The sequence below is a fragment of the Oncorhynchus keta genome, chromosome 27 (genome assembly GCF_023373465.1).
Source record: "Oncorhynchus keta strain PuntledgeMale-10-30-2019 chromosome 27, Oket_V2, whole genome shotgun sequence".
NCBI classification, from domain to species: domain Eukaryota; kingdom Metazoa; phylum Chordata; class Actinopteri; order Salmoniformes; family Salmonidae; genus Oncorhynchus; species Oncorhynchus keta.
Window position 1 is genome coordinate 19,124,026 of NC_068447.1, and position 21,780 is coordinate 19,145,805.

The 21,780-nt window shown below is 44.2% G+C and overlaps 1 protein-coding gene and 1 long non-coding RNA gene across 2 annotated transcripts in view; one reads left to right on the forward strand and one right to left on the reverse strand.

Moving 5' to 3' along the window:
• Positions 1–20,967, reverse strand: part of prpf6 (PRP6 pre-mRNA processing factor 6 homolog (S. cerevisiae)) — a 39,726-nt gene extending 18,759 nt beyond the window's left edge. Inside the window, exons 1-15 of the mRNA XM_052481874.1 lie at positions 20,586–20,967; positions 19,669–19,831; positions 19,458–19,576; positions 19,268–19,346; positions 18,904–19,080; positions 13,877–14,014; positions 12,338–12,432; positions 12,083–12,239; positions 11,528–11,690; positions 7,574–7,692; positions 7,195–7,413; positions 6,030–6,152; positions 5,765–5,886; positions 5,018–5,156; positions 4,754–4,873 (exon numbers count right to left, since the gene is read on the reverse strand). Of these exons, the coding sequence (XP_052337834.1) occupies positions 4,754–4,873; positions 5,018–5,156; positions 5,765–5,886; positions 6,030–6,152; positions 7,195–7,413; positions 7,574–7,692; positions 11,528–11,690; positions 12,083–12,239; positions 12,338–12,432; positions 13,877–14,014; positions 18,904–19,080; positions 19,268–19,346; positions 19,458–19,576; positions 19,669–19,831; positions 20,586–20,875 (2,223 nt within the window). The 5' untranslated portion in view covers positions 20,876–20,967. The remainder of the gene's footprint in view (positions 1–4,753; positions 4,874–5,017; positions 5,157–5,764; positions 5,887–6,029; positions 6,153–7,194; positions 7,414–7,573; positions 7,693–11,527; positions 11,691–12,082; positions 12,240–12,337; positions 12,433–13,876; positions 14,015–18,903; positions 19,081–19,267; positions 19,347–19,457; positions 19,577–19,668; positions 19,832–20,585) is intronic.
• Positions 14,094–15,246, forward strand: LOC127912478 (uncharacterized). The gene is made up of 4 exons (XR_008082865.1): positions 14,094–14,297; positions 14,351–14,590; positions 14,711–15,070; positions 15,111–15,246. It is a non-coding gene; the product is annotated as an uncharacterized LOC127912478 (long non-coding RNA).
• Positions 20,968–21,780: the final 813 nt, after the last annotated feature.

Sequence of the window (21,780 nt, forward strand, 5' to 3'; positions counted from 1 at the left end):
GGTGGGTCCAATAGAACAGGAGAGAGATGACATAGTGGTGGGTCCAATAGAACAGGAGAGATGACATAGTGGTGGGTCCAATAGAACAGGAGAGAAATGACATAGTGGTGGGTCCAATAGAACAGGAGAGAAATGACATAGTGGTGGGTCCAATAGAACAGGAGAGAAATGACATAGTGGTGGGTCCAATAGAACAGGAGAGAAATGACATAGTGGTGGGTCCAATAGAACAGGAGAGAAATGACATAGTGGTGGGTCCAATAGAACAGGAGAGAAATGACATAGTGGTGGGTCCAATAGAACAGGAGAGAAATGACATTGTGGTGGGTCCAATAGAACAGGAGAGAAATGACATAGTTGTGGGTCCAATAGAACAGGAGAGAAGATGACATAGTGGTGGGTCCAATAGAACAGGAGAGAGATGACATTGTGGTGGGTCCAATAGAACAGGAGAGAGATGACATAGTGGTGGGTCCAATAGAACAGGAGAGAAATGACATAGTGGTGGGTCCAATAGAACAGGAGAGAAATGACATAGTGGTGGGTCCAATAGAACAGGAGAGAAATGACATAGTGGTGGGTCCAATAGAACAGGAGAGAAATGACATAGTGGTGGGTCCAATAGAACAGGAGAGAAATGACATAGTGGTGGGTCCAATAGAACAGGAGAGAAATGACATAGTGGTGGGTCCAATAGAACAGGAGAGAGATGACATAGTGGTGGGTCCAATAGAACAGGAGAGAGATGACATAGTGGTGGGTCCAATAGAACAGGAGAGAGATGACATAGTGGTGGGTCCAATAGAACAGGAGAGAGATGACATAGTGGTGGGTCCAATAGAACAGGAGAGAAATGACATAGTGGTGGGCCCAATAGAACAGGAGAGAAATGACATTGTGGTGGGTCCAATAGAACAGGAGAGAAATGACATAGTTGTGGGTCCAATAGAACAGGAGAGAGATGACATAGTGGTGGATCCAATAGAACAGGAGAGAGATGACATAGTGGTGGGTCCAATAGAACAGGAGAGAGATGACATAGTGGTGGGTCCAATAGAACAGGAGAGAGATGACAGTGGTGGGTCCAATAGAACAGGAGAGAGATGACATAGTGGTGGGTCCAATAGAACAGGAGCGAGATGACATAGTGGTGGGTCCAATAGAACAGGAGCGAGATGACATAGTGGTGGGTCCAATAGAACAGGAGCGAGATGACATAGTGGTGGGTCCAATAGAACAGGAGCGAGATGACATAGTGGTGGGTCCAATAGAACAGGAGAGAGATGACATAGTGGTGGGTCCAATAGAACAGGAGAGAGATGACATAGTGGTGGGTCCCAATAGAACAGGAGAGAGATGACATAGTGGTGGGTCCAATAGAACAGGAGAGAGATGACAACAGTGGTGGGTCCAATAGAACAGGAGAGAATGACATAGTGGTGGGTCCAATAGAACAGGAGAGAGATGACATAGTGGTGGGTCCAATAGAACAGGAGAGAGATGACATAGTGGTGGGTCCAATAGAACAGGAGAGAGATGACATAGTGGTGGGTCCAATAGAACAGGAGAGAGATGACATAGTGGTGGGTCCAATAGAACAGGAGAGAGATGACATAGTGGTGGGTCCAATAGAACAGGAGAGAGATGACATAGTGGTGGGTCCAATAGAACAGGAGAGAGATGACATAGTGGTGGGTCCAATAGAACAGGAGAGAGATGACATAGTGGTGGGTCCAATAGAACAGGAGAGAGATGACATAGTGGTGGGTCCAATAGAACAGGAGAGAGATGACATAGTGGTGGGTCCAATAGAACAGGAGAGAGATGACATAGTGGTGGGTCCAATAGAACAGGAGAGAGATGACATAGTGGTGGGTCCAATAGAACAGGAGAGAGATGACATAGTGGTGGGTCCAATAGAACAGGAGAGAGATGACATAGTGGTGGGTCCAATAGAACAGGAGAGAGATGACATAGTGGTGGGTCCAATAGAACAGGAGAGAGATGACATAGTGGTGGGTCCAATAGAACAGGAGAGAGATGACATAGTGGTGGGTCCAATAGAACAGGAGAGAGATGACATAGTGGTGGGTCCAATAGAACAGGAGAGAAGATGACATAGTGGTGGGTCCAATAGAACAGGAGAGAGATGACATAGTGGTGGGTCCAATAGAACAGGAGAGAGATGACATAGTGGTGGGTCCAATAGAACAGGAGAGAGATGACATAGTGGTGGGTCTAATAGAACAGGAGAGAGATGACATAGTGGTGGGTCCAATAGAACAGGAGAGAGATGACATAGTGGTGGGTCCAATAGAACAGGAGAGAGATGACATAGTGGTGGGTCCAATAGAACAGGAGAGAGATGACATAGTGGTGGGTCCAATAGAACAGGAGAGAGATGACATAGTGGTGGGTCCAATAGAACAGGAGAGAGATGACATAGTGGTGGGTCCAATAGAACAGGAGAGAGATGACATAGTGGTGGGTCCAATAGAACAGGAGAGAGATGACATAGTGGTGGGTCCAATAGAACAGGAGAGAGATGACATAGTGGTGGGTCCAATAGAACAGGAGAGAGATGACATAGTGGTGGGTCCAATAGAACAGGAGAGAGATGACATAGTGGTGGGTCCAATAGAACAGGAGAGAGATGACATAGTGGTGGGTCCAATAGAACAGGAGAGAGATGACATAGTGGTGGGTCCAATAGAACAGGAGAGAGATGACATAGTGGTGGGTCCAATAGAACAGGAGAGAGATGACATAGTGGTGGGTCCAATAGAACAGGAGAAGATGACATAGTGGTGGGTCCAATAGAACAGGAGAGAGATGACATAGTGGTGGGTCCAATAGAACAGGAGAGAGATGACATAGTGGTGGGTCCAATAGAACAGGAGAGAAATGACATAGTGGTGGGTCCAATAGAACAGGAGAGAGATGACATAGTGGTGGGTCCAATAGAACAGGAGAGAGATGACATAGTGGTGGGTCTAATAGAACAGGAGAGAGATGACATAGTGGTGGGTCCAATAGAACAGGAGAGAGATGACATAGTGGTGGGTCTAATAGAACAGGAGAGAGATGACATAGTGGTGGGTCTAGTAAAGAAGTAAATGGAAATACATTTTCCAGATTATAAAATAAAATCATTGAAAATACTTCATCAGAAAGCATGACTTGGCCAGAGGAATTCGAGGATCATTAGTTTCTTTATTTTTTTTTTTTACTGTTTATCGTTTTAAATCACATGCTTATAGATCTATGTCTATTTGGGAAGCCTGCAGTGCGCGTGGCAATAGGCCTATCTGATTATTGAGCAGCAGCTGTCAGTGAAAAACATTAAGCATAGAAACTAAACAGTTATTATTGAAATGAAAATGCACATAATGATAATCTTACCTGGCACCAAATGGTTTAACATGCGATTGCATTTAGAATTGTTGCGCAATGAATGGGCTTATATAAAAGTGCATATTTTCCTCCATCAGGAGAAATCCCACTCAAAATAGGCTCTGGGCATGTATGACAGTTGTGTGGGATGAATAAGATACATAATGACCAACGAAAATAGGCTCTGTACTCTGGGCGTGTATGACAGTTGTGTGGGATGAATAAGATACATAATGACCAACGAAAATAGGCTCTGTACTCTGGGCGTGTATGACAGTTGTGTGGGATGAATAAGATACATAATGACCAACGAAAATAGGCTCTGTACTCTGGGCGTGTATGACAGTTGTGTGGGATGAATAAGATACATAATGACCAACGAAAATAGGCTCTGTACTCTGGGCGTGTATGACAGTTGTGTGGGATGAATAAGATACATAATGACTAATGAAAATAGGCTCTGTACTCTGGGCGTGTATGACAGTTGTGTGGGATGAATAAGATACATAATGACTAACGAAAATAGGCTCTGGACATGTATGACAGTTGTGTGGGATGAATAAGATACATAATGACCAATGAAAATAGGCTCTGTACTCTGGGCGTGTGATGACAGTTGTGTGGGATGAATAAGATACATAATGACTAATGAAAATAGGCTCTGTACTCTGGGCATGTATGACAGTTGTGTGGGATGAATAAGATACATAATGACCAACGAAAATAGGCTCTGTACTCTGGGCGTGTATGACAGTTGTGTGGGATGAATAAGATACATAATGACTAATGAAAATAGGCTCTGTACTCTGGGCGTGTATGACAGTTGTGTGGGATGAATAAGATACATAATGACTAACGAAAATAGGCTCTGGACATGTATGACAGTTGTGTGGGATGAATAAGATACATAATGACTAACGAAAATAGGCTCTGTACTCTGGGCGTGTATGACAGTTGTGTGGGATGAATAAGATACATAATGACCAACGAAAATAGGCTCTGTACTCTGGGCGTGTATGACAGTTGTGTGGGATGAATAAGATACATAATGACTAACGAAAATAGGCTCTGTACTCTGGGCGTGTATGACAGTTGTGTGGGATGAATAAGATACATAATGACTAACGAAAATAGGCCAATTTCATTCCACCACATTATGCACATTAACCTATATACCGATAAGCTTGACGGTCAAATCTATTTCCATCGACTGATATTTCCATCAATTAATAAAAAGCATTATTTTGCTTTGGGATTTTTTTTGGGCCGACAAAAGTTATCAGCTTTTCATTTGGATCTATTGGCCGAAAGCAGGCAGTTGCCGGCTAACGGAAACCCTGACACACCACCCCACACTCACCCTGGCAGTAGGAGCACTGCTGCGGGCCTTGGCCAGTAGTCGACGTGCTCTCTCATATTCATTATTCTCAGACTCCAACTTCACAGCAGCCAGCCAGATCTCCTCACTGTTAGGGTTAGCCTGGACACAGACAGATAGGAGGAAGGGTGTTTTACTTCCACCAAATGTTGGTTTACTTTGCTGTGTACCCTGTTGTTTTAAAGAAAGATACTGTTGGAATAAGCATGTTTACTCCGGCTAGCAAGCTCATTGCTCCACACTCACCTGGAAGGCCAGAGCCAGGATGCTGCGAGCAGCAGGCACATCCTCAGCCAGCCACTTAGACTTGGCCCCCATCAGCCATAGCACCTCAGCCTTGGGACAGTGAGCCACTGCCCTCTGCAGCAGTGCCTCCAGAGACTCCCTGGGAAGGAGGGGGGGTGAATAGTGGACAGTGAGAAGTAAAAGGGTGCATCGTGGAGAGATAGAAAGGGGGTCAGATGAGAAGAAAATTAGGGAGTGAGAGAGAGATGTGGGTAAAGACAGAGGGAGGAGAAAGGAAAGAGATTGAATAAGTAATGGTGAGAAAGTGTGAGGACAGGCAGGCTTTGAAACAGTGATTGTTCATAACTAACCGTGTGGGTTTGGTTAGCTAAACTAGCAAGTCTGTTTGTTACCAAGGCAACTATTGTCGCTATCTAGTAAACAAGCTAGCTACTTCAGTGGATGTTAAACACATTTCTCCCTGCAAATGAACACATTTCTAGCAGTAAATTTGTTAAATTACTGCCATGGTATAAATCGGATAATCAACTTGGGGCTCTATGCGTTCTCTGGAAAATATTGCAACTCTGTGGAAGGTTAGTTCCACAGAGTTGAGGATCCCTGGTTAAATGAATGAAAAGCAACTAATGAAATTGATTGGCTTCTATTGAATCATTTGCCAATGACAACGTGCCATAGTGATGATATCTACTTTGATACAATTACAATCAATAGGTACAGGCATTTAATTCAACTTTCAACACACACCTAGTGCCGTGGTTCTTCTCGAAGTAGGCTGCGCGGAGCCACACACTCTTCTTGCTAGGGAACATCTGCAGGGCGTGGGCATAGATGGCACGGGCACACTCCAGAGCCCCATGGGACACACACTGAAATAAAAAATCATTACAGATAATGTATCAAACTAAGGACATGCCATATGTGTCTAATATAAACTGAGTATCTCGATAATAGATCCAGGGGGATCGCAATATTAGAGGATAAGGAATGGGTGAAAGGTCGTCATGCTTACACTCTCTGCATCCTCCATCCAGGTGTGTTTACAGTCCTCCTCCTCGATGCCGATGCCAATAACCGCCCGGATCACCGCCTGGCACGTTGCCACGCTGCCAGCTTTATCACATTCCTCTGCATCCTGGAGACGAGGGGGGAGAGGCAGAAAGAATAGGTTGAGCGAGGAGAGGACAGAGAGTGGTACGGATGGGAGGGAAAATGAAAAGACGAGGGAGGGAAGAGAAGAAGAATCGTGAGAAAAGTTTGAAAGGGAGAGGGGGAGTTGAAAGGAAGGACAGGCGGGAGAGGCAGGAGAGAGCGAGAGAGAACCACAGGCAAGCCAGTGGAATGCTGGAGCAACAACAGAGTGAATTATGTGAAAACATGTCCCCAAATGCTCTAAAAAAAAAACAACCAGGGATCCTCAACCATTTATAGACGGATTTATGGGCGGCCAGGGATTCAAACTGTACTGGGGAAAAACATGATCTCTTTCTTTTGAGTTGAATCAATCCAGTGTTTGATCTGGCTCTGTAGTGCCAAACCCATATGCTTAATATTACCCCTGTGTACTCCAATATACCTCCCATGCCTGTTCCAGATAACTGTTGATGGACCACTTCACTTTAGAGCCAAGAAAAAAGTAAAAACAAGGGGAAAGAAAGCAAAGAAATAAATCCGACAGATAATTGCAATCCAAAGCTTGGTTGCACAACAATAAGTGTAAGTTGAACAGAGGTGAAATGCACAGAGGTCAGAAAGACATCAGTCACCTACCTGCAGGAAGTGACACACACACACTGTGCAAAGTGTTTGAGTGCTCCACTTGTTTTGTGCTGCAGTGATTAAATAACATGGACGACAGTTGTTCCAAATGACTCTGGCACGCCAGCACCTCTGAAGAGAGGAAGTGACTATAGTATCCTTTTACAGAGTGGAGTCAAGGGCAACACCAGCATGATTTGAGTAAAGGATGAAGGGACTTTTCAACATTAGACGTTTTCCAAATGCTGGGGTGAAGTGGAAGGCTTTTGGATCATGGATGAAGACTGTTGTTTATTCAGTGGGTCACAGGAAAATAACAGGAGCTGGAAGTGGCTCACATCACTTTGTGCTTTGCAGCACAGTGGTGTTTCCAGCTCTAAACCCTCACCTATCTCTCACACACACTTTCTCCCTCTCACCTGTATCCACTGTTCTCTGTTGATCTCGACCCCATTGGCCCCGAGTGATGTGATGGCTCTGTCAACTATCTTCTCCACCATTTGCGTATTCCCATTGGCCTCCTCCAGCTTGGCGGCGGTGATCCAGATGTGTCGGTCCGTAGGGATGTTCTCACGGGCCTTGTTCAGGACACGCCTGGCATTCTCATAGGTCTCCAACCGCGCCAGTGCCAGCCACAACTACACAGGTAGAGGGAGCAGGAAGGTGAGGGAAGGGGGTGTAACAAAATAAAATAAAAAGTAGATATTTTGGGATGAGCAGTCTGGGTCAGAATGCAGAAAGTAAAGTTGTATGAGACTAGGTCCTTATGAGAACATTGCACAATATCAATGTGTGTACCTCCACGCTAGTGGGACAGCACTCCACAGCTCTGCTCAGCATGATCCTGGCATCCTCTGGCTCCTCCAGTTCTACAGCAGTTTTCCACAGACGAACTGACTTAGACACATTCTCCAGCGCTGTGGGACACACAGAGAGAGGAGTTACACCTGGGGTTCCCAAACTTTTTTGGCTCGTGCCGAATTGTATAAATGACTGATCGTTTGTTCGTTCGACATGGTGGGATCTTTTTGTCTGTAAAATTAATTATGGGTGAAACGACGGTGGCAACGCCTTTATATGCTAATATTGATATAATAGCCATCGTATGAAAGTCAAATTGGGAGTCATGGGATGACATGGTGCATTAGGTCCTCCCACTGCAACCCAGGAAACTTCACAGGGTGGTGAAAGCCCATGGTATGACCAGAGTAGGCACAAAGGCCATTTAACGCAACAGTTATTGTGACAAAACGATCAGTAGAGTTGAAAATGCGATAGATTGAACACATTGAACATTCAATTTTTATTTGGTACATGAAAACGTAAGTGAAAAGGTACATTTTGTGTGGATTGTCATAACGTGACTTCTATCTGCAACAAGTCTGTTTTGGTGGTGGGAAAATGCATATTTTCTTTAATGCAGATTCTTTAAAGATTCGCATGAAAATGTGTTGCCAGTTGGATGGAAACCCAACTACAGATTATGTTCTTCCCCTGTCATTTTCAAATCCGGCGATCCCACATGGGATTTAAGTTACAGCCTTCATTTTTTCAACAAACTGTCATTTTTGTAGTTACTTAAGTAAATACCTGTAGTCAACTTGTGCAAAACATTAGATGAAGCAGATTGAGTTCTTGATTTGGTCTGTCACGATTTCACATTAGGAACCACCTTAGTTCCCCAGAACAGTTGAGCTAATCACGTGTTTCTTTGTAAATAGCACAATGGGAGAAAGAGTCCAGGTGTGTAGCTTTCTGCCGTGATTGAGAAGTCAAAGCACTTTGGATGAATTATCTGTACAGATATCACTGCTGCCATCTCCATTTCCTTGTGTTTTTTCCTCCTCTCCGTTGTCGGCTCCTGAGGCTTCTCCCAGCGACTCCACACCTGCTGCTCCAGAGCCAGAGCTCTTCTTCCTCCAGACAAGTCTGTCAAAATGTTTTTATCTTATTAACATTCACTTACAAATGTCCAAACTCACTAAATTACACTTGGTAGCTACAACCTATACTTGTATAACTTTATGAGCTGGATTGCCTGTCTTCGCAATTAGTTTATTTTAATTTGTGCTAGTTAGCATATTTAGCTAGCAGCCACTATACGCCATTACCTGTGGTAATTTTGTTAGCATTCTGGTGATGGACACCCAATAGTTTTTTTGTTGCATTTTTAGTGCCCCCTTGTGTACGAAGACGGTAATAACGTAAATCCGGACGACATGACGATATGAAAATATGGATATTGTCCAACCCTAAAACACAAAAATCCCAGCAAAAACATTTCATAATGTAATCATGGCAATTATTTTTATATCAACACATTCCCTCAATCTTCTAGGTACACTGTGATGGATAAATAGAGAAGGTTTTTATTTTCTTTCTATTGTGAAATACAGACAGGGGCAGCCCAGATATGTAAGGGCTGAAGACTTCTCAAAGAAGTATGCTGCTGGGAACAGCACTGTGTGTGTAATGGAGCAGTGCTCCCACCATGACAGAGTGTAAATAGAGGGTGTGTCATGGCTAGAAGTGTCAATTGGGATAAGAAACAAGGTTCAAGGTTGGGTTCAAATGGAGTGATGGCCTGTTGAACTTTTTATTGCCCTCTTCTCTCAGTCTTTCCTTTCATTACTAGTCCAAGCTCAATAGTCTCAATAGCAGACACGTAAGCCTTGTTCACACTGCAGGCCTTAATGATTACATTCGTTTTGTTTTTCAAATTCGTATTTAAATACTGACTGTCCAATAGAGCCGATATGGGATTTTTGGATCCAATTCCAATGATATACAGTGCATTTGGAAAGTATTCAGACCCCTTGACCTTTTCCACTGTGTTACGTTACAGCCTCGTTCTAAAATGTATTACATAAAACTGATTACTCATCAATCTACACACAATACCCCATAAAGACAAGGTGAACACAGATTTTTTAAATTATCTTAGCAAATGTAAAAAAATATATAAAAAAACAAATGCCTAATTTACATAAGTATTCAGACCCTTTGTTACGAGACTCAAAATTGAGCTCAGGTGCATCCTGTGTCCATTGATCATCCTTGAGACGTTTCTACAACTGGACTGGAGTCCACCTGTGGTAAATTCAATTTATCGGACATGATTTGGAAAGGCACACACTCGTCAGTGCATAACAGAGCCATGAGGTGGAAGGAACTTACCGTAGAGCTCCGAGACAGAATTGTGTCGAGGCACAGATCTGGGGAAGGGTACCCAAAGAATTCTGCAGCATTGAAGGTCCAAGAACACAGTGGCCTCCATCATTCTTAAATGGAAGACGTTTGGAACCACCCAGACTCTTCCTAGAGCAGGCCGCTCAGCAAAACTGAGCAATCGAGGTCATATTGCCGCATTGTATCATGTATTTGGATATTTCTGTTAGGGAACACTACCCGGTAAAGTGTGCAATAACTAAATTCGCCCTTTGCACTCCTAAAGAATGCTTTTTTTAAAGCTTTGGCAAAGTCCACAAACTTAGTCTACTCTCTTCGTAACAGATTCTAGTTTTGGAAACAGAAAACTGTATTGAGATCAAATGTTTAATCGATGAGAAAATTAGCAGAATGTTGGCAAAAATCCATCTTCTCCTACTGCCAGCCACTGGGCTCCCTCTCATCACCATATTTGGTAGTGCGTGGAAACGCCTACCGGATGCTTCACATTTATACATCCGGTGAAATATCTTGCTCATTGTTCCATCTGTGGTTGGGGTTTAGCATAGGGACATCCCAAGGATCCCTGATAGAATCATCCCTCAGGGGACATCGTCAAGTCCTCTCACACAGCAAGTTAGCTGGACAGCTTGCACTCATCACAGAAATGGCGATTGGCGAAATGTGAATAAGGACCAGTCCCTACCAAGTTACATGTTTTTTGGTGTCTCTGAAAACAGTTGAATGGACTACCCTTACTAAAGAGCAAAAATAACAACAGATTTCACTGGCTTCACTAAAAAGCTATAACATTACCACAACTTTGAACTTCTTAGCACAGCACATACTTTACATTTGGGCATTGCATCCATTGTTTGTCACGACACCCATGACACTTTACGTAAATGGCCTGTGCGCATTTTATTGAGCTGGCAAGCGTCTATCCACTCAGCACTCAGGGTAGAAGCAGTAAGACGAAGAGTTAGTTCACTCTCCTCTCCGACTGGTGTGGATGCATTGGCCCGGTGGTCGTGTCCAGTCTTAGTGTAGCGCGCCAAGGCAAGATAGGCTTATAGCCATAGGGGACAAATAACGAAATGTACAAAAAGTCCAATTCTATCAAGAACGGTTTTTATGACAAGCGTTATCTTTGCATCTTATATTGGTCCATTTCAATGGATTTAACAACGGTACGAAATTTCAGACAATAATATTGGTGAACCGATAAATAGGTCGGGCTCTACTGTCCAAAGAACAGGTTAAAAGTGAACAAATGGGGTGTGTGTGTGTTCAGGCAGAAGTCATCTGCTGACAATACCACACTAGTTGTCATAGTAATAACTTGTGTGGCACAGTGGTGTAGACAGATAACTTCCTATCATTCAAAAGTTAGGTAGCAACCTAAGGTGACAACAATGCCTACCATTGGCTGTTCAGACTCCAAGAAAAATAACAGATTCGAATTGGATATGCAAAACAACTTGATTTGAGTCACTTCAAACTGTCAATGTGAACAAGGCTTTATAGGTCTCAACAAGAACTGGTTTGCACCATTGTAGCTTTGACAGGGCACAAACATCTCACCCTTCCTGAGGACGCGTTTCTTGGCCCTGACGTCAGTCTCCAGCTCGGCTGCTCTGATGTAGATACGGACAGACCCGGGGAGGTGACGCACCGCCTGGGCCACCACTGCCTTGGCTGTGTCCCCTGGCTGCAGTCTGGCGGCCTCCAGCCACACATCCTCACTCTGGGGACAAAACACACCCATTCATCTCACACACATTGCCTGGGTCACCAGTGTCTTGGCTGAGTCACCAGTCTGTAGACTAGCAGTCACATCCATCAATCATTATCACCAATGAGGTGAAGATTTTGAGCACTATCATTAGTCTGCAGTAATGTGCAAATTACAGCCAGAGGCACCTCTAGACTAGACCTATCTATCATCTAATACAGGGTAATTAGGCCAGCCCATTTTTAACGTCTGGAAATCTAACCAGGCCATCACAGACACTGACTGGTGGAGAAATTGAATGCCTCATTTAAAACCTAAAAAGTGAGCACACAAATACACAGATAAGCATCATGGGAAGCAAGAAGTGCACTTTGAAAAGATACTTTACAGTTTGTGTACGTTACCTTGGGACACATCTCAGTGCCCTTCATGATGAGGTTGCGGGCCACCTGTAGTTTCCCTGTCACCTCCTCTAGCCTGGCCGAAGCAATCCAGGCAGGGGGGTGGTGGGGGTTGGTCTCCCTCACTGACTTCAGCAGCAGACGGGCCTTCTTAATGTCACTGCACATTCACAAGAAGACAGTCAACAATACAGACAGAGATATAGATCAGCAACAAAATGTGTGTTCGTAGCTAAGTTTATTCTCTGGGCCACTCACCTGATGTCTCCTCCATGCGTGGGGATCATAGAGTTTAGGTCAGTGAGATAACCTTTAGGGTCCACCACCGTCTGTCCACTCACAGAGTCAGACACCTGAGAGGAGAGAGATAGAGATCGGCACAGATATACAAAACAGGAAGTTATACTGATCACATGCTTACTGGAGACTTTTGATACCATCTGACCAGTCACTTCCATAACATATACAGTGACTAAAACTAAATTGGGACAGAGACATTTTTTGTTGTTTTGGCTCTGTACTCCAGCACATTAGATTTGAAATGATACAATGAATATGAGGTTAGTGCAGACTGTCAGCTTTAATTTCAGGGTATTTTCATCCATATCGGGTGAACCGTTTAGGAATTACAGCACTTTATGCACATAGTTTTGGGGCGGCAGGTAGCCTAGTGGTTAGAGCGTTGGGCCAATAACCGAAAGGTTGCTAGATCGAATCCCCGAGCGGACAAGATAAAAATCTGTCATTCTGCCCCTGAACAAGGCATTCTGCCCCTGAACAAGGCATTCTGCCACTGAACAAGGCATTCTGCCACTGAACAAGGCATTCTGCCACTGAAAAAGGCACTTAGCCCAAGGCCGTGATTGTAAATAAGAATTTGTCTTAACTGACTTGCCTTGTTAAATAAGGATAAAATAAAAAATAAATAGCCCCCCCATTTTGGGGGATCAAAAGTATTCTGACAAATACATTGATATGTATATTACAGAACAACATTTTTGTATTTGGTCCCATATTCATAGCACACAATGACTACATCAAGCTTGTGGCTCTACACATTTGTTGGATGCATTTGCTGTTTGCGTTTCAGATAATTGTGTCCAATAGAAATGTATAGCAAATCATGCATTGTGACACTTATTGTAAATAAGAATATAATATGTTTCTAGACACTACATTAATGTGGATGCTACCATGATTACAGATAGTCCTGAATGAATCATGAATAATGATCAGTGAGAATGTTAGATGCACAAATATCATACCCCCAAAACATGTTAACCTCTCACCATTACAATAACATGGGAGAGTAGCATTTTATATGATACCCCCTAGACATGTTAACCCCTCATCATTACAATACCATGACCCAATACTTTTGTACTATGTTCACATTATATTTTACATGAACATTATAGTCATTTACCAGACGCTCTTATCCAGAGAGACTTACAGGAGTAATTAGAGTTAAGAGCCTTCCTCAAGGGCACAGACTGATTTTTCACCTAGTCTGCACAGGTATCCGAACCAGCGACCTTTCGGTTACTGGCCCAACGCTCTTAACCACTAGGCTACCTGAAACCTGATATAGATGAAAACACCCTAAAATGAAAGCTGACAGTCTGCACTTTAACCTCATAATCATTGTATCATTTCAAATCCAAAGTGCTGGAGTACAGGGACAAAAAGAAAAGTATGATAATATCTGTCCTAATACTTTGAGCTCACTGTAGGTTGGGGAATAACAGTCAAATGAGACACAAGCTTTAAGTCAGTAGGAATAAAATGATGCATTACCTGGCTGAGCCTCATGTCCATCAGTGTGTTCCTGGCCTGGCCGATTTTCCTCATGTCCAGCTCTCCTGTCCCAGGGGTCATCAGGCCAGGGGTCATCCCCCCAGGGTACGGGCTTTCCAGACCACCGGGGAGGTTCAACTGGAGACGGAACCAACACAACAAATAAGAGTCTGGATGAGAACCAGCAGCCTAGAAATACATTTTGGCATGGGTAGGATTAGGTCTGTGGCAGTCATGACATTTTGGCATGGGTAGGATTAGGTCTGTGGCAGTCATGACATTTTGGCATGGGTAGGATTAGGTCTGTGGCAGTCATGACATTTTGGCATGGGTAGGATTAGGTCTGTGGCAGTCATGACATTTTGGCATGGGTAGGATTAGGTCTGTGGCAGTCATGACATTTTGGCATGGGTAGGATTAGGTCTGTGGCAGTCATGACATTTTCATGAGTCATTTTGGCATGGGTAGGATTAGGTCTGTGGCAGTCATGACATTTTGGCATGGGTAGGATTAGGTCTGTGGCAGTCATGACATTTTGGCATGGGTAGGATTAGGTCTGTGGCAGTCATGACATTTTGGCATGGGTAGGATTAGGTCTGTGGCAGTCATGACATTTTGGCATGGGTAGGATTAGGTCTGTGGCAGTCATGACATTTTGGCATGGGTAGGATTAGGTCTGTGGCAGTCATGACATTTTGGCATGGGTAGGATTAGGTCTGTGGCAGTCATGACATTTTGGCAAGGGTAGGATTAGGTCTGTGGCAGTCATGACATTTTGTCATGGGTAGGATTAGGTCTGTGGCAGTCATGATATTTTGGCATGGGTAGGATTAGGTCTGTGGCAGTCATGACATTTTGGCATGGGTAGGATTAGGTCTGTGGCAGTCATGACATTTTGGCATGGGTAGGATTAGGTCTGTGGCAGTCATGACATTTTGGCATGGGTAGGATTAGGTCTGTGGCAGTCATGACATTTTGGCATGGGTAGGATTAGGTCTGTGGCAGTCATGACATTTTGGCATGGGTAGGATTAGGTCTGTGGCAGTCATGACATTTTGGCATGGGTAGGATTAGGTCTGTGGCAGTCATGACATTTTGGCATGGGTAGGATTAGGTCTGTGGCAGTCATGACATTTTGGCATGGGTAGGATTAGGTCTGTGGCAGTCATGACATTTTGGCATGGGTAGGATTAGGTCTGTGGCAGTCATTACATTTTGGCATGGGTAGGATTAGGTCTGTGGCAGTCATGACATTTTGGCATGGGTAGGATTAGGTCTGTGGCAGTCATGACATTTTGGCATGGGTAGGATTAGGTCTGTGGCAGTCATGACATTTTGGCATGGGTAGGATTAGGTCTGTGGCAGTCATGACATTTTGTCAGCTGGTTATTGTCATGCAGAAGACTGCCGGTCTCAAGGTAACTGACCTTTAATTAACAAACAAGTTTCGCAATAGTGTAGGCCAGTTGAGAACACCTTTATTTAACCAGGTAGGCCAGTTGAGAACACCTTTATTTAACCAGTTAGGCCAGTTGAGAACACCTTTATTTAACCAGGTAGGCCAGTTGAGAACACCTTTATTAAACCAGGTAGGCCAGTTGAGAACACCTTTATTTAACCAGTTAGGCCAGTTGAGAACACCTTTATTTAACCAGTTAGGCCAGTTGAGAACACCTTTATTTAACCAGTTAGGCCAGTTGAGAACACCTTTATTTAACCAGGTAGGCCAGTTGAGAACACCTTTATTTAACCAGGTAGGCCAGTTGAGAACACCTTTATTTAACCAGGTAGGCCAGTTGAGAACACCTTTATTTAACCAGGTAGGCCAGTTGAGAACACCTTTATTTAACCAGGTAGGCCAGTTGAGAACAAGTTCTCATTTACAACTGCGACCTGGCCAAGGTAAGCAGAGCGTCACAAACAACCACATGGGATTAATAAATAATAATATATGCCATTTAGCAACGCTTTTATCCAAAGACTTACAGTCATGTGTGCATACATTCTAATGGGTGGTCCCAATCGAACCCACTACCCTGGCGTTAAAGCGATGCTCTACCAACTGAGCTACAGAAGGACCAGAAGGATTAACAAACGTAGTCAATAACACAATAGAAAAATAGAAAATAACACAATAGAAAAATAGAAAAATGTATACACAGTGTGTGCAAATGTAGTAAGATTGGAGAGGTAAGGCAATAAAATGGCCATAGTGGCGAAATAATTACATTTTAGCATTAACACTGGAGTGAAAGATGTGCAAGTAGAGATAATGGGGTGCAAAAGAGCAAAAATAAATAACAATATGGGGATGAGGTAGTTGGGTGGGCTATGTACAGATGGGCTATGTACAGGTGCAGTGGTCTGACAGCTGATACTTAAAGTTTGTGAGGGAGATAAGTCTCCAGCGATTTTTGCAATTCGTTCCAGTCTTTGGCAGCTAGCAACTGGAAGGAAAGGCGGCCAAAGGAGTTGGCTTTGGGGATGACCAGTGAAATAAACCTGCTGGAGCACGTGCTACGGGTGGGTGTTGCTATGGTGACGAGTAAGTTGAGATAAGGGGGGGGCTTTACCTAGAAAAGACTTATAGATGACCTGGAGATAGATATGAAGCAAGGGCCAGTCAACGAGACCATATAAGTCACAGTGGTGGGTAGTATATGGGGCTTTGGCATCAAAACGGATGACACTGTGATAAGACTACATCTAATTTGCAGAGTAGAGTGTTGGAGGCTATTTTGTAAATGACAAGTCAAGGATCGGCAGGATAATCAGTTTTACGAGGGTGTTTAGCAGCATGAGTGAAAGAGGCTTTGTTGCAAAATAGGAAGCTGATTCTAGATGTAATTTTGGATTGGAGATGCTTCATGGGAGTCTGGAAGGAGAGTTTGCAGTCTAACCAGACACCTAGGTTTTTGTAGTTGTCCACATATTCTAAGTCAACCGTCCAGAGTTGTGAAGCTAGTCGGGCGGGTGCAGGCAGTGATTGGTTGAAAAGCATGCATTTAGTTTCACTAGCATTTAAGAGCAGTTGGAGGCCATGGAAGGAGTGTTGTATGGCATTGAGGCTCGTCTGGAAGTTTGTTAACACAGTGTCCAAAGAAGGGCAAGAAGTATACAGAATGGTGTCGTCTGAGTAGAGGTGGATCAGAGAATCACCAGCAGCAAGAGCAACATCATTGATATATACAGAGCAGCGAGTTGGCCGAGAATTGAACCCTGCGGCACCCCCATAGAGACTGCCAGAGGTCCAGACAACAGGCCCTCCGATTTGACAGACTGAACTCTATCTGAGAAGTCGTTGGTGAACCAGGTGAGGCTGTCATTTGAGAAACCAAGGCTTTTGAGTCTGCCGATAAGAATGCAGTGATTGAGTCGAAAGCCTCTGTGATTCACAATGCTGCGCTCTCATTTAGCTATTTGCGCCTCACGGATTGTGGTTGCTGTGGATGAATGTTCACAAATCTAAATGTGTTCTCAAACTCAATAATGGTTTAATTCAAGAAATGTAAGCTGCCTATCAAGCATCAATTTTGAAACCAGTGGACAGCCAGTGAAAAATGCCCTTTTGCAAGAGCTGCATAGTACGGATCCCAGCCTATGGAATAAGCGTGGGGCTTTTATTGCTCAAATCTAATTCATGCTGATAAAAAGTCCATAAGCCTAATGGACAAACTGGCACACTTTTGATAGACTAAAAAGGGTCAATCTGTAGTTGCTATATCACTTTTGGGACTTATATATATATGTATATATCCATTGATTGCTGAAGAATATAACTTATGTCTCATGAGCATAGATCAATTGTCACACTCCATGAGAACCCAAAAGAGAAGCTTGTTTTACACCAATGTTTGTAAACATTGTAAATATAAACAAACACTGTATAGCCTCATAACATGGTTAAAACAATCATTTTGATATCATGGATGGTCAGTCCTTGCATCCATAGTTCTGTCTATTAATCTGAGAGTGGTTACATTTTTCCAAGCCCATCCCTTTGCTTTTTACCAAAACAGAGGCGGGGCAACCGTTTTGTTATTGTTTCATCTGTGGATTTCAAATCAAACTTTGTGTCACATGTAGACTTTACCGTGAAATGCTTACTTACAAGCCCTTAACCAACAGCGCAGTTCAAGAAGAGTTAAGAAAATATTTACCAAGTCGACTAAAATAAAAAGTAGTAACAAAAAGCAACACAATAAGAATAACGAGGCTATATACAGGGGCAACAACACAGTCAGTGTGCGGGGCTACAGGTTAGTTGAGGTCATTTGTACATGTGGGGGGTGAAGTGACTATGCACCTGATGGAGGGACAATAGAGCCCTGAGCACCAGGTCGTTAGGACCTGATGGAGGGACAATAGAGCCCTGAGCACCAGGCCGTTAGGACCTGATGGAGGGACAATAGAGCCCTGAGCACCAGGCCGTTAGGACCTGATGGAGGGACAATAGAGCCCTGAGCACCAGGCCGTTAGGACCTAATGGAGGGACAATAGAGCCCTGAGCACCAGGCCGTTAGGACCTGATAGAGGGACAATAGAGCCCTGAGCACCAGGCCATTATAGGACCTGTTGGAGGGACAGTAGAGCCCTGAGCACCAGGCCGTTAGGACCTGATGGAGGGACAATAGAGCCCTGAGCACCAGGCCGTTAGGACCTGTTGGAGGGACAATAGAGCCCTGAGACCCAGGCCACCAGGACTAGATGATCGTTAACAAATTGGGTACTCTCAAAGTATGTCCAACGCATAAGAGGAGATTACCGCGACTCAACAGTCACATGGAATTTTACTGCAGTCATGACTCATGACTGCCGGTGTAGCGGTAATACAGTCAATCCAACAGCCCTAGGTAGGATTTGGAGAATGTTTCAGTGGCAGAAGTTGACTCCTACAGGCACATAATGAAACTGCAACATGTGACAAAACAGAGAGTGTGGTATGAGAGTATGGCAATGCATGACCCTTAGAAGTTGGTGAGTATGCTTAAGTGTGTGTCTGCTTCTGTGCATGTAACGTTACTAACCCCCTGCAATGGGTCCACAGTGGTGTGCTTGTCTCCTGTGGTCAGGTGTTTGGAGAAGAAGCTGTCTGGTACAGGGGTGAGTTTCTCATAGCGCGGGTTCCTCTGACGCTTGTTCCTGGCATCGCCAACCTCCGGGATACTCAGCCACTCCTCATCTGACATTCCTGACAGCTTCCTCTACACACAGAGACCAAGAGCCAGAGAGAGAGAAAGGGAGAGAGAATGAAGAGTAGAATAGATGTATTGCTTTCAGTGTCATTATCCATTAAGAGATGGAAATTGTGTCTTTGGCAGATTTAAAGGTAGAACTGCTTGGAGACAGTACATGAGAGTTGACTCTGTTGCCATGAGAACAGTGACCAACCTTGAGGTCAGAGAACTGCTGCTGGATCTTGGGGCGCTCCATACGGTACTTCTCTATCTCATCCTTCTCCCTCAGCTCCCTGGGGACCACACAGGACAGACTGGGTTAACACAACAGAGCAGTAACACACACACACACCCTTAGGAGCAGTAACCCACACCAATAAACACATGGAATTATCTTCTCTCACCTCCTCTCCTTGCGTCGTTCGTCCATCCTCTTGTCCAGAGCTGCGTAGATGGCATCTGCCTCCTCGTCGTCTTTCTCATAGGGTCCACTGGAGAACAGACTGCCAGCATAGCCGTTAAACTGAGACAAAGTGGACAGAGGTAGGTGTTACAATATGTTGTGAGCTGAGCTTTGCCTGAACTTGTTCTTGGGTGTCATGTGTAAACAAGCACCTCATCATAGTTGGTGTCATTCAGATCCTCTTCGTCGTCTTCCTGGTTCTTCTTCATCTTGTCCCCCACCGTCCTCTGGCCCGGGGGAGCATGGCGGTCATCCACCGGGTCGTTGGCATCTCGAGCGGGTCCGATATCAGAACGGGTGGTGAAACCTGTGGCTCTGGAGACAGAAGAGGTGGAGTTAGATGGAGAGATTCAACAACAGACGAGAACATTATTCTTCAATCTAGCCAGCAGATCCAACCAACTTGCTTACAGCTGCACTAGGGTCAGACAGGCTTCCTGTGTAGATTATTACACAGCAGAGCAAGCGCGAGAGATGGCTTGGAAAACATACCTCAATCCAGGGATGAGAAATGTGGTGTTCTTCAAATTGTCCCATTATCCCAACTGGTACACCAAGAAGATCAAAGGACTGCTAAAAAACTAGCAAGAAAACTAAGTTGTTGTAACAGTTAAGTTGGGATAATGGGGTAATTCGGAGTATAACTCATTTCTCATCCCTGTATCGAGATACATATTCCAAGCCATATCTCGGGTTGGCTCAGCGGTGTCTTAATCTACACTGGAAGTCTGTCTGACTCTAGTGCAGTTGTTAGCAAGCTGGTCAGATCTGCTGGCTATCTTCAATCCTGCTCCTGGAGACTACAGCCTCTAGTTTTTGTTTCAGTCTGGTTCTGGAGTGTTTACATAGGTAGATAGCGAGCCAAAAATTGCATTGGTACACAAGTAGTTACTACGTTACTTAATAACAAGAAAGAATGAATTTTTTAGACGTATTGCATCCTAACACTATTAGCAAGATTTAGGTACAAGTACTTGATTGCCAGCCAAATTCAAGATTGTTTTCCAGACAAAGGTGGCTTAGTGACTGTAGCTAGCTATGTGGCTAAGCTAACATCATGCCTGCTTACCCTCTGCCGAGTCCAGGCACATAGCCTAGCGGCGCGGCCATCCCTAGGAAGGGCTTTTTCTTCTTGCCCATGAGCGGGGAGGACATGGGCATTGGCGGGGGCTCGGCATTACGCCCGCCACCCCGGCCACCTCCAGAGCCTCTACCAGAATTCTGCCCGCCGCCCCCAAAGCCTCTACCATCATTCTGCCCGCGGCCACCGGAGCCTCGACCGAAATTCTGTCCACCGCCCCTAGAGCCTCTACCATCATTTTGATTTCTGTTGTTATAGTTTCCATCTCTGCCAGACATCGTGGCTAGTTATACCGACAACGCGGTTCACTCAATAAGGTATAATAAGAACGGGTTCACTTCCGGAATAATCTTCTTCGTATGAGCTTCCGGCAGACTGTAACTTTTGGAAATAATAACATACGCACTTCCTTTTACAATCATGGCATTGGTCTGCAACAGCGCCCCCTGTGGCGCTCCCCAACAACTACTGCCATACTCTACCAGCAGAGTGCAGCAGACTACAGGAAAATGTGCAGGCTAGGAGAATAGCCAACTTTAGGCCCATTGCACATATCCCAGACATGGCAACTGGAATTTGGAGTCAAAATGGTTTATTAAGTCTACCTGTAACTATAGGGAATAAATATGCATTGGTTTCGGGTCATGTATTTGATCAGCACATAGTTGAGTGAATCTGCTAGCCCTCATCAACAGAAGCTCATTAGGCTACCTCAGCCTATCTGGTTTGACAGCCAGGTCATTTTGAGTCTGCATTTCACCATTATTGACGTAATGAAAGTCGACACTGTCCTATTTCTTGAGAGAACCAATTTAAAAACACAGCTTATTGGCCGACACATTTTTAAAAGTGTTTTAAAATTAATTGGCATACATTTTGACAGCGATGCATTATCTAATATATATCAAACCAGTCTAACATGGACACTAAAGCCTTCTTGGGCGGTCCATTGTCAATCACAGGATGGGCTCACTGCGATAAATGTAATTACAACCTAATATGACGTTTCTGTGCTCTCTGTCTTGTGATGAAGTACCTCCGCCTATGCATCAATTTGATTCCATCACCTTTAACTTTAGCCATCTACAGCCAAGGCCTCAGCATGTTAATTTCTCTTCATTTAATTTGCCTCCAGGGCAGACATTATTTCACTGTGAGGAAAATGTCCTGTCAGCTGCATTAG